Source organism: Pyxicephalus adspersus, chromosome 4 (assembly GCF_032062135.1).
Source record: "Pyxicephalus adspersus chromosome 4, UCB_Pads_2.0, whole genome shotgun sequence".
Taxonomy (NCBI): Eukaryota; Metazoa; Chordata; class Amphibia; order Anura; family Pyxicephalidae; genus Pyxicephalus; species Pyxicephalus adspersus.
In genome coordinates this window covers 32,299,346-32,312,770 of record NC_092861.1, presented here as the reverse complement: position 1 = coordinate 32,312,770, position 13,425 = coordinate 32,299,346, and the positions used below count along the sequence as shown (strand labels likewise).

The window sequence follows — 13,425 nt, the reverse complement described above, 5'->3', positions numbered from 1 at the left end:
TAACTAGCACAGCTCAAGTGTAATTGCCAGCCTTTAGCACTTTCCATTTATGCTGCATGTGATATATGATGAGCAAAGGGCAAGTTATTACATTTGTTCTAAAACCAGAAACCAACTATCCCTGTGGTGGACTCCACAATGCAGAGACCATTGGATAACAGAGCTTTGCCCTGCCCAGTGTTTGCTCTATAATAAGTGTAAGACTATTCATTACAATATATCAGTGTTTGCTGTAGGAGAGCTTCTTGTGCCTTCATTTTGTATTACACAAGCGCCCTCTACTGGCCATTCTTTAAAACTACATAATCATAATAAATTCTCACTTTACACTCAAAGTTTCAGGCTCTTGTTAATATCTTTTGTTAAAATGCATGCATGTATAAGTAATTATAAATGGTTTCACTATGTTTCAAAGCTTTTCAATGCAAGCATGTTGTTCAAAGGCATGCGGTTTGCAATATGCAATTTCCAAGCACTAAAAAACTAGAAGGATATGGAGAGTGAATAGGCATTGCAACTGAGAATTGCACACTGAATACATTACAGAAAAATAATCCATTAAATTAATTGTAAACATAACAAACTGTTCATTACTTTATAATAATGCTTGGAGATTTTTTTTAATGAAGTATTCAGAATAGAACAGGAGCAGCCACAAAAATGTAATTAAAAAAAACATTACCAACAAACATTATCAATAATTCAGTCTGACACAGTATTTCAAAGAACATTACCATTTTATTTGCCTACTTATCTTAGTTTGCAGTATTATTCACATTTTTGAAAAGCTAATTGGTAATCACAAGTTCACACCCTAACTACACTGATATCCTATCCATTTATCTCTACATTCAGTTATTAGTGTTAAGGCTAAATTTAAGCTAATTGGCACAGTGTAGAGTCCAGTTATACAGACTCCATGCAGATTTGTGCAGTGGAGCTTCTACATGTAATCAGAAGGCAAAGTAAGAATTCCTACTTCACTGCTGAAATACCCACCAATAAATCCATTAGAAGTAGGGACTTATGCTGCAGGGACAGGGCCAGGAACATCACTGGGGCGATCTTACAGCTGAAATCCCTGGAGGATAGTTGAAGCCTAGGGTTGATTCTGTCAAGCAGCAAACTCAAATGATTGAAATATTGGTATTGGCTGCACTGACCCTTTCATTGCCATGTTAAATAATGCTCATGGTAAATGAACCCTTTTTCTCTGTGGTTCGATTTCTCTATGGATTTGTATTCAATCATTAATTATTTAAGGAGTGACTATGGGGGTGGAATGGTTTAGGCATGTATATCCCTGCATTTTTATACAAAAAAAATATTTGCAAACATAATTCTAATGTACACATGTGTAATTTGTGTTCAGTATCTCTTAGCATGGTGGGGAAAGGCTATATGACAATTCATTGGAATGCAAACTTTTGGGTTGACCAGCACATTATGTCTTTTATTCCTCACTGGGTTTATCAACAAATTTTTTAGAATGTTCATGTACAGACAGATTGTGTCCTTGATGATGGCAGAATGGCCTTTACCATTTATTGATTATGTTGAAAACCTCTGTGCAGTATTTTGTACGTAGGCTGATGATGTGCACTTAATTTTTCCCTTCCATTTACCATTAGAAAAGAATAGAATAAGGTTCACAGAACAGAGATTGTTCAACAAATTGTAATATCTTTATATGTGATAATACTTTCAATACTCGGATGCGATTTTCCTGTCCCCATTCAATGGCTTGATCATAAGGCTTTCAAATTGGAAGTGAGATCCGCCTTCTGATGGCCATCCATAGTGGGACCAATTTCTTACAAAATGGCAAGCAACACTAGAGCCAACAGCACCATTGTACTGCATTCTCAACTGTGTTCCCAACCGAACCCATTCAACTGTACAGAAGCGGTTGTGAACCACTTTTTGCATGTGTCTGCACATGGTTGCAGTTTGTTGAAGCACGGTTCCTAGAAGCAATATAAGAGCTTCCGCCTACACAGTTGCCTTTCCTCCTCTGAAAGAAGAACCACACCTCAGTGGCAAATACAAAGGTAATGCATGCAGATATGTGTACCTGCTGTACGCTTTGCCGCTTCTGGACACAGCAGTTTGAAGCCACAAATGTGAAAAGACCTAAGTACTCTTCCCTCTGGATCCCAAAGACATGTTTATAGAATAATACATCCATAATACTATGTTTATTTTGATGATCAATCTGACACCTATCAGACGTATCTCTCATTAGCTTTCTAATCAGATATATCTCTTATTAGCTCTCCAATAGCTTAGCTATTAGATTTTTTCCTAAAAGTAGGTGTATTGGAGACTTCAAAAGCACTGGGTATATTTAAGTTGAAAACCAATAATACCCAAATCTACAAATAATATATGCAAATAAAGAACAGAAGCTACAAGGTACTAGTTAACATTCCAGGCCTAAGAAATTTAAGAAGAACTGTCTCAGGACTTCGGATAAAAGTTACTTGGTTAGTACTGCAGTGCAGGTTCTCCTTTAAAGTTAGTTGTCTGGCTTTCATATGGAATCAATGACTTTAATATAATTCTAAGAAACCAAAAAAAAAAAATGTTCACAATTTTTAAGCTCCATGTTTTTTAAATAATTTGAAATCCCGTGAAACCAGAGTCAGCCAGGCCACTAATTTGCCCCCACTTGAAGCCTCCATATTTTTCTCAGCACTTTTAAACATAAGGTAAACTATCTGGAAGATACTGATGAAGAATGAAAGTTACTTCATTTATAACAATCCCACAGGTCTTAATAATGACAGATCAGTACATCTCACTCCTTCACCGTCTTCCTTACACACATAGATGAGTTGCAGGCTTGCAAAGTAAGATGTTTCCTAGTGAATACGTTTTCGTGTACACAAATGCTCCCTCCCACAATTATTCTCCTGCGTTTCCTAGCACACTTCTCGCCCATGATTGCCATTTTTCTCAAGCTTTTGCATTTAAATGACTGTTGGTTCAATTTGCACAACAATGGTAGAGAGATGGGAAACAAGTTTGAGCTGAACAGTTAGTAGGCCAAGAATCTGGATACCATGGAAACCTTGAGAACACAAAGTTGTGTTGTAAAAGACAGAGAGCATGTTAATGGGATCGTCACAAAAAAAAATCAAACAATACTTCACTTTATTCAACAACTCTATTCCTTTCTGCATTGCTCATTTGCTCTAAATAAACCAAGCATGGAGGAAATAATATTTACCAGTACTATCTCAATTCTAGCAAACAATGCCTCCAATTCTCTGCCCTATGCCAGCTACTTATGGACAAACTATATTGTGGACATGGGCTAATAATAATGATGTATAAAGGAGCTGTGACATTTTAAAGGGGTAATCCACTCAAAGCTGGATCAATAGATTTAAGCAATGGCATCCTGGCATGTTAGAGAAAAAATGGACTTGTTCAGTCTTGGGTAAAGCGGAAGTAAATTTTAGTAAGAAAACATTGTAAGCAGGCAAGTTCATTATTGCAGGGAAAAGATGGGTGACATCCTGTTGCATTACATAAATTTACTAGCCTACACATGTCAGCTCAGTGTACAATCCCATCATAACCCCAGTTGTCAGGAATACATGAACTCATGCCCAGGAGTTACAGCAATTCGGCCTGGTGAATCAAGATGGCTGAAAGTCTGGAAATCAGGAGAGGATTGGGAGAAGATGTCAGCACCCCCGATTTAGCAAGAAGACGTGAGACTAATTAAAAATTCCAATCAGGCAAGTAAGTTTATTTTACTGCAGAAGTGTCCGTTTTAGTGCTGGGGTATTAGGTGTAATTGTAATAATCATACTAAAGGATTGGTGTTAGGGGTTTAGTTGAAAGGGCTGGGGTTTCATGTTGGCAGTAGCTTCAAGAGATTCTGTCACTTTGTCCATTCTGGTTTTTAAAGTGAACGCACACACTGAAACACACACATGCGTAATCCACTGCTGCACTCTGCACCTACTCCTTTCCTCTACTTTGTATGAATGAACCACTAATTTCTATACTGGGAATTTCTTCTGGCCCCAATGCTGTCCTCCCTTCCCTGAGGTCTCCCTCCCCCTGCTGCATTCCTGAAGATGTCAAGTTAATGATTAAATGAGATTCCTTGCATTTGCCATGAGAAGTGGAATGAACTGAGAATTTGGAGATTTCACCTGGGAATCCATAAGAAATTGAATAAACTGGTGATTTATTCAGCTTGTCACACCAACGCAAATCCCAAATATATATGTTGTGCATAGTAACCCATTAGGGTAACCAGTTACTTCACTTTTTTTTGTATTAACTATTATTATTATTATTATTATTAATATCAATAATTATTATTATTAAACAGGATTTATATAGCTCCAACATATTACGCAGTGCTAAACAATAAATAGGGGTTGCAAATGACAAACAAATACAGACAGTGACACTGGAGGAGAGGACCCTGCCCTGAAGAGCTTACAATCTAGTTATTTCACCAATAACTAAATTGTTCTAATCAATTTATGCTCAAGAAAGAATGACAACCGTCGTGAAGCCATGTTAAGAACGTATGGCTAAAAAAACAAAGCAGCCTAACGTTCTAAAATGTTTTTATATTTATAATAATGAATAATGTAGCAGAACTGTAAAATCAGTGCAAAAACAAATATTTTTACTATGTATGCAATATGTTGTAATAGAGAGTTGTAATTTTAATTTGCTATGGGTGCTTTGGATGATCTGAAAGACACGCAATTGCAACTTTGCAAATATCCGATAGGAACTAATAGAGGAGGAAGGGAATATGAAAATTCCAACACTACCACAAAAGGTTGAACCTCTGCCCTTCTGGTAAGAGACAGTGAGAGCTGCTGTAGACGAGTGAGAACATTCTAGGTGTCTACACTTTATGCTGCTGGAATTCTTTTTTCCTTTAAACTGCGACTAAGTAACTTTTATTAAAAAAGCAATGAATTATTACCTTTTGTTCTATTTAGAAAACATATATGGCGCCAATAAAGTCTGTGTATTCCACCCAAAGTGATAGATTGGAATGTCATTATTTATATGCTGCAATAAGATTATTTTCTTTATTTATAATATATGTGCATATGACAGAAAATCATCCATCAGCTAAAATGTCACAATTTTATCAAACAGAAATACGAAATAAATCCAATTTAGAAGCAGCATAAATGTAATATCTCAACTTTGTGTCAGACTTGGAGGCTGCAACAATGGATCTATGACTGTCCTTCATGGGGTGGGATAATCATTGCACATTACAGTAGAGTATAATGTTAGTACGATTAAAATAAAAATTCTGCACATTTACATGTTTTTTTACCTGATGTTTTGAGAGCTGGTTTTCTGTATGTTTTTCTATGCACTGTATACACTCCAAAGATTACATTTAAATAGGCATAATGCATATTATTAGGTCCTCCTAAAAGGCTGTGTCCCTAACTGTATCCTTGTTCTCTTCCTGTCCGTTATGGGTTGTTCCACCTACCTCTTTACAATAATAATGTCCCCCTTTCCCTCCAATGTCATCCCCATCTTTGAAACACCTCCTTGCTGTCTTTAGTGTTATATTTTTTATTTTCTGTATTTATTGTAACATCATAGGTCCTCCTCTTTCTCAAGTTGTGTATGGGTTATAAATACTGTGAAGCATGGTGTCATGTATGGAGATTGAGCCATTCTTCTCAGAATTCTCCCTTGAGCTCAAGGGGGCTGATGATGCACCCCTAGGCAGTGGGTCCATAAAACTTGGAGGATGAATGATGTTGAAATAGGACTTATGGTGAATTGCAGACCAGCAATTCTGGGAAAAAAATACTGAAGAGAAGGCGAGCTTTGCAACAAAAACCATGTGCTTTGGGTTATTTGTTTATTTTTATGTTGAACTGGATTTGGCCAATAAATAAACTTGATAATGGAAAGATCGGACCACTTTATCCCATGGGAGAGATGAGAAACCCATATGTGATTTGATCCAACTTTGCTCAACCTTTAACATTTGATATATTTTTTAGGTACTCCCTACTAAAACAAATATATTGGGGTCCTTGGGACTACGCAGGCATCATTATGAAATAGGAGGTCAATCAATATTAGTTTAGGAACCCCTTACAATCTCTGCAGAAGCTTCAGGGTTACATGTTGCCAACGACTGGTGCAATCTATTTTATTATACCAAACATTGAAATATCACTTTTTGTGGATTTTTTTTAATTTAACAGTGTATATAATTGTGCCTACAACAATATTCTGTGGTCATGGAGACATTTCATCAACGTTCCCTATTGGGCACAAGTATACTTCTGGTGAATGGGGCATAGTTTAATGCCCTACAAGGCTGAGTTTTCAGGGAGACATCATCAAGTGCACAAATTTAACTATATGAATAACTAAGTCTGTTTGGCTTTGAAAAAAAAAATAAGAACATTAGTTTGATTTTTTTCCATCAGACCCTTATTTTGTTTGAGTTTATGCATCTCCTTCACACAAGGAATTCCTGATTTGTGGGCAGGAAATTTTCATGGCAGCTATTTCTGATCTTGAGGTATCTTATGTATGACAACCATGCCTGACTCTAGGGCTTCTAATGTTGTGCCAAATGACCATCCACTGATGTGGACTGAACAGTACATTTGTCTCTTACACCTGGTAGATTCACTCTCATACACACTTTGCTTTGGAGGAAACAATTAAAAAATGTATTGCCCTATACGATGCGGATTATTACCTATGGCCTGAAGGTCACATTCTACCAGTACTTCAAAAATATTCTTATGATCTACATCTGTTTTATATCCATGCTGTTGCCTGGGTAAAACTGTGTAAAAGGCATCACAAAAAAATAATACCATATACTGTCTATAACATTGAAACTTAGCAATTAAATACCTAAAGACTCACAAATCAAAAAATCTAAGCCTAGAATTCTGCACTATATTATGGATATTTCTCCTCTAAAATGGGACTTTTAAAATGTATCTCCTTTTCCTTAAAAAGGAGTGTGCTGATGCAGTTTATTTAAAAAGGAATGTGGTGATGTAGTTCATTTTGCAATGTGTATAACACAAATTCCTTAACCATGACACACAGGAGTTGGATAATAGCAAATAGCTGTAAGAAGCTTAAACTTTAAAAGTTTCCAAAAAGTTTGAAGTTTGTCTCCAAGTGGCCATGTACTCTGCCTTTTTACACAGTTGTCTCAAAGACAGAGACTCGATTCCTATTTATTTAGAAGAAGCTGAAATGTATTTGTATGCTGACCATAAATAATTGTTATGATGTTTTGGTCTGATTCCATTTAAGCTTCTACTATGATAATATTTAATACTATTGCTGTTCAACTATTTCTAAATATTTGACAATTTTTCCAAATGTTCCTATCTAATGTGCTTGGCTTGGCCATTCTCTCTCTGTATCTGTATTTGCTGCCAGGCCCTATGTTAGCAAAAGTCTAGATTGTTTTCTTATGCTTTCTCTTATCTTTCCTTTTCTGTTAATATATCTATAAGAACTAAACTACTCCATTTCTTCACTGGCATTCCACAGTCAAGGTTATACCAACATACCCACTTTGATTCTCCATTCTGCTGCCACTTAATTTACATTTGCTTAGTTAAATTGGAGGTGACTGGAGATGATCCATCTAATGAGAAACATTTTGTAACATTTTATACTGACCCACATTGTAGGTAATAGTTATTGTAGTCATTTCAGTACACTATACCTATAGAGCAGACCTTTTCAAACCTTCTACTCCAAAGAACCTCTAATATAATTTCAAGGTGTTAGGAACCCCCTGTAAAACCAATTTATTAGAGGTTAGTGGAGTGGAAAGAATGCACCTCTTATAGTGGTGGCAAGAAGACCACCTTTCTAAACACTTAAAACATCATTAAAGCCATGCAGGTGCCTTTGTTCAGTGGTGTTGGCACCAAAATTATGCAGGCATCATCAAATAGGAGGCCACAATTCGAGGAACACCTGGCAACTTCTGGAGGAACTCTGGGGTTCCACAGACCATGGGTGAGAATGGCTACTAAGCCTAGAAGACAAAACAGTGATCCACATTTTTTACACAATATGAGTGTTAGAACATTGGCTCAGGTAGAACTGCTGCAGCTTTGTCAAGCTAGTCTTTGAACTGGTGCATTAGCACCACATGCTCAGGTTTGTAAATGCAAACATTTTTAATGATCAGAAAAATGAAAGATTTATTTTCCACTATCACTATCTCTAAGTAAATCTTACAAAGTACCTTTCCTTTAAGCTTTGCTATTACACTATGTTATTTAAATGTCCCACTAATGTGAGACTTTGATAATTATTTATTTTGGTAAAATAATGGACGGGTACAAATAACATAAACATTATATTTGTAAAATATCCATGTAAATTATTTTTTTACTTTTTTTTCCAATAAAAATTTAAATATTTGTATCCAAATTTTCCACAATACTGTCTGCCCCCCAAAAATCATGTATGCTACATTAGGGTTTTTACATTATGGTATATATTTAATAGGATTTAGAAAGAAAGGCCCGGGTGCTAAAGTGGTTAATGCTGATTTGTGCAGAAACATATTTTAGTTAAGGCTCAATAAAGGATGATAATGCTGTAATTCCTGATATTTCATCTATATAGGAAGTTAATTGTGTAATAATATCTCTAATATCTTCAGATATGATGCAGTTTTGTTCAGCCATATAGTTATCCACAGTAGTTAAAAAAGGGGCCTTGTACAAACATTGGGAACACCCACTGAAAATAGTTGGGTTGTCATTACACTTCAACATGCTATTTGTTCCAATTCAATGCACCAAAGCGCACTACAATGTGTTGCCATGTGTTGCAGCACTACATTGCAGGTGCATTGTTTAGCGTCTTGCAGAAACCCATTTTAGGTGTGTTACCACAATACAAAGATCTTAAAATTGACCACACAGAATTTTATTTTTATTGGATTTATTACTTTTGGATAACTTGTTTTTGCAGAGTTCTCCCACCCATTAGACAGCTGCTTATAATGACCTTACAAGATCTACTTTCTTTCATGTCAAACCATCTGTTCTCCATAACTGTACAAACACTGTTCTGTAAAAAGAAAGTGCTTACCTTTCCACCACATCCTCTCCATTCCAGCATGTCGAACCATCTCTCACTGCCAGGTCCCCATCACACAGACGCTCTGCCAGGGTGGTGTAGAATGTTCTTGATGGCTTTATGTACTTGATAAACTCACTGGAAGAAATACAGGATATGGTGGGTCATGAGTGTTAAAAGGAAATCCCAGTTACACTATGTATGAAAAATGCCCAAACAAGCATTTTGTATTATATATGGTGTTAAATAAAAGTATGCACAGCCAAAACTTTTTTTTAGTCTTGGTTAGGGTGGGAAATATAAGCACTGTGAGCCACATATGTAACACAAGAACTGTGATTTATGTGGATAATAAGAGCACTGCAAACTGCCTGTGTAATACAAGAACTGTGAGCCACATATTATTATCATTAGTATTAATAAACAGGATTTATATAGTGCCAACATATTACGCAGCTCTGTACATTAGATATGGGTTGCAAATGACAAACGAATACAGACAGTGATACAGGAGGAGGAGAGGACCCTGCACTGAAGAGCTTACAATCTAGGAGGTGGGGGAATTTACACACAATAAGAGGGGAGATATGTAATGGTGGGACGTAGTGACAGTTTCAAAAGACAGAAGAAGATGGGTAGGCACGTTTGAAAAAATGGGTTTTGAGTGCTCTTTCAAATGTGCAGAGAGTAGGAGCAAGCCGAATAGGGCGAGGAAGACCATTCCAGAGAGTTGGGGCAGCTCTAGAAAAGTCTTGTATCCGTGCATGTGATGAGGTTAAAAGAAACTATGAGAGGGCAGAAACAAAGGTGACGCCAACACAAAGTGCCTGAGGGAAGGGACGTAGTAAACTGTTGTTAACAGTTAGATATATGTCAGGGGGAGATTTGGAATTTGAGGGGCGTAAGATAATGAGTTCGGTTTGATTCAGGTTGAGTTTCAGGAATCGGTCAGACATCCATGAAGAGATGGCTGACAGGCAGCATTAGACCTAATCCAGGACTGAAGGGGACAAGTCAGGGGTGGACAGATGACATCAGCATACAGATGGTACTGTAAGCCAAAGGAAGATTTGAGACTACCGAGAGAGGAGGTGTACAGAGAAAAGAGAACCCGTCCAAGGACTGACCCTTGGGGAACACCAACAGGGAGGAGAGTTGGTGAGGAGGAGTTACCATTTAAAGAAACTTGAAAGGAGCGGTCAGACAGATAAGAAGCAAACCAAGAGAGCAGTGTCACTGATACCAATGGAGCGCATGATTTGTATTAGAAGGGGGTGATCAACAGTGTCAAAAGCAGAGGAAAGATCAAGGAGAAGAAGCAAGGAAAAGTTGCCTTGAGACTTAGCTCTGATGAGGTCATTGGCCACTTTAGTAAGGGCTGTTTCGGTAGAATGGGCAGCTCTAAAACCAGACTGGAGGGGGTCAAGGAGAGAGTTAATGCTCAGGTAATTGGTGAGTCTTTTGCTCAAGAAGTTTGGAGACATAAGGGAGAAGGGAGATAGGACGGTAGCTAGAAGGTAGGGAGGGGTCTAGTAAGGGTTTCTTCAGGATAGGGAGAATTATGGCATGTTCGAAAGCGGAGGGGTATATACCAGTAGAAAAGGAGAGGTTGAACAGTTCGGTTAGGGCGGGAGACAGGGTGGAGCAATGGGCACAGAGTAGATCAGAGGGAATTGGGTCAAGTGCGCATGAAGTAGATGGAGATGATGAGAGAAGAGAGGAGACTTCATCTAGAGTAACAAGGCTGGAGGAGGCCAGTGATGACATACTGGTGGAAGGGGTGGATATGTATTACAAGGACATTAAGTCAAATAATAATAAAAGTACTGCAAGCAACACACCTAATATAAGTAATGTGATCCATATAGATAACAAGAACATTGTAAGCTAAGTACTGTGACCATGCATGTAACATAAGTACTGTGATTCTGTGACACTGTAAGCTACTTGTTAATATAGGTACCAGCCAGCGAGCCACGAGTAATATGAGCACTGTGAGCCACAAATACAATGTGAGCACTGCGAGCCACATATGTATTATGAGCACTGCGAGCCACATATCTATTATGAGCACTGCAAGCTACATATGTAATATGACCATGGTAAGAAACATTTGAACCCCATATGTAATATGAGCACTGTGAGCCACATATGTAGTATGAGCACTGTGAGTCACATATGTAACTCAGGCACAGTGAGCCATATATGTAATACAACCATGGTGAGACACATATGAAATGTGAACATTGTATGCTTTGTGGCATTAGCATTACTGACCTGTGAACCTATTCACAGAACTGAGTACAAATAACACTGAGAAGGCTTTTGATGAAAATATAAACCTGTGCAGCAGAAATGAATTAATAACACATGTTGATATCACATTGCTAGATCAAACAAGACCCAAATAGTAAGAAAGCAGCCAAACATAATGTTATTGTCCAGCAGGTGGCTGGAGGAGCGCAAACATTCCAAGGCGAGCAATAAACCAACAAGACATGCAATATCGGAGAGCCAACAACCAGCCGGTGACTTTGTCTTACCGAGAGATTCTTTTCAAGCTGCGAGGCTTGTCATTCTTCGAAGCTTTCAGAGGCAGAGAGCTGGAGGGTTCGGGGTGTAGCAGATAGACCCCCAAATAGGAAGAGGTGGAAAAAAACATGCAAAGAGTTGGAGAAATAAAAGAGAAAATTACTCAAGCAGGAGTTAATTCTCTATCAGTGCATGCAGTAGCAATAGCAAATAAAACAAAACAAAAAAAAAGAAAATAGGAAGATTCAAACTGTGCAAGGGAAGTTGAAGGATACATAATGGTTATAAAAATAGTTAAAATGGAATTCAGAAACCTTAAGCAGGACCAAAATTCAAAATGCAGAGGGAGGAAGGCCTTTGGGAAGAAGGGTTGCTTTATCAAAATAAGCATAAACCTTCTGTCTGCCAAAACACAAAGGTTTTGATCACTACAGTGCTTGATCATGTGTTACTGTGCCTGGACAGCCATGCAGTATGAAGTAAATAAAGTCAGTGAGGACTTGTCTGAGATCAGCACCCACAATGGAGAAATACTGCAAGCATGGGCAGCTAATGCAGGATTTTGTCATGTTACCCTAAGCTGCACCAAGTGATCTCCTTGCTATGTTCATTCCAACATCAATACCCAATCTAACAGTAAAAGCAAGTAAAGACAGCTTACTAACTCAAGACTCCTTCATCCTGTATATATTATTATAAAATTAAAGGGCATAAAGTACATGTGCTTGAAAAATTTGGAATACTTACCTTACCCATGTGTGCTGCATTTTAGGGAATGAAGTCATTATTCTCCTAGGGAGATGCCTGGGGAAGGATGAGTACCCCAAATCTTGTAAAAAGACACTCTTTTTCTTGTGAAACTCAGGATCTTTATCATTCTCCAGGTTCACCCAGAATTATCATAAAGTTACGGTACTCAGGGAGTAACCAACTAACTTTTTTCTAATCGATACAATTTTGTTTTCTGGTGCAAAGTCTTTTTTCATTGTATAAACTATTTTTAAAGTGGTTCTAAACTTTACCAGGCATGGCTAAACAAAACACAGGGTCCTCACAGTATAAAGACTTTTAGAATATGTTGATAACACTTTTCTAAATCAACCAGGACCCACAAGAGGTATTAATGGGCATAATGAAGAGGCTTCTTAAAGAGCTACAGACAAAACTAAATATATAGTTATCATCAGCCACAAATATAGAGTAAATGTTAAACCATGATAAGGTTTTGGCTTTGAAAATTCAGAAGAAAAACTAATTATTTTTATTTTAATATGGATTGATGGAGCAGAGTTTGTAGACTAGAAAGGTCATTAAAATGAAGAAAAAAACACAAAGAACAGGAGGAAGTAATATCGTCATTAGGAATACACATTAACATATTAGTGCAGAAAAATAAAAAATAAAGTCTTAGTAAATGTAAAAAATGTAAATATATTTGCTGATGACATTGTGCACATTTGAAAACTAAAATTGTTATAAATTCTTTATTTCTCAATGTATCCTTACTTTATAATATAGGTAAAACATGTATAGGTAACACGGGCATTATAATTGGGTTTTCATGCTTACGGTAATAACTGAGTACACGTCATATAGCTATTCATGGAATGAAGTAGGGTATTTTGTTTAGTGTAGGGTATGGATGGGGACAGGTCTGCTAAACAGAGGTATCAAAGATGTATAAAAAGACATCTGAATTTTTTTCTGCACTGCAGACTGAGATCAACAGTTTTAACCTCAGCCAGCTCTAACTACTTGATCTCTAAGTTGATGTCTATGCTG

General features: G+C 37.3%; 1 protein-coding gene across 2 annotated transcripts in view; it reads right to left on the bottom strand.

Annotated features, from left to right (window-relative positions):
* LOC140328275 (glypican-5-like) overlaps positions 1-13,425 on the bottom strand; it is a 137,275-nt gene that overhangs the window by 76,684 nt on the left and 47,166 nt on the right. The window contains exons 5-6 of one of the 2 annotated variants that reach the window (XM_072407738.1): positions 11,655-11,714; positions 9,124-9,249 (exon numbers count right to left, since the gene is read on the bottom strand). In XM_072407738.1, coding sequence (XP_072263839.1) covers positions 9,124-9,249; positions 11,655-11,714 — 186 coding nt within the window. The remainder of the gene's footprint in view (positions 1-9,123; positions 9,250-11,654; positions 11,715-13,425) is intronic. The other variant, XM_072407739.1, reaches the window with a different exon arrangement.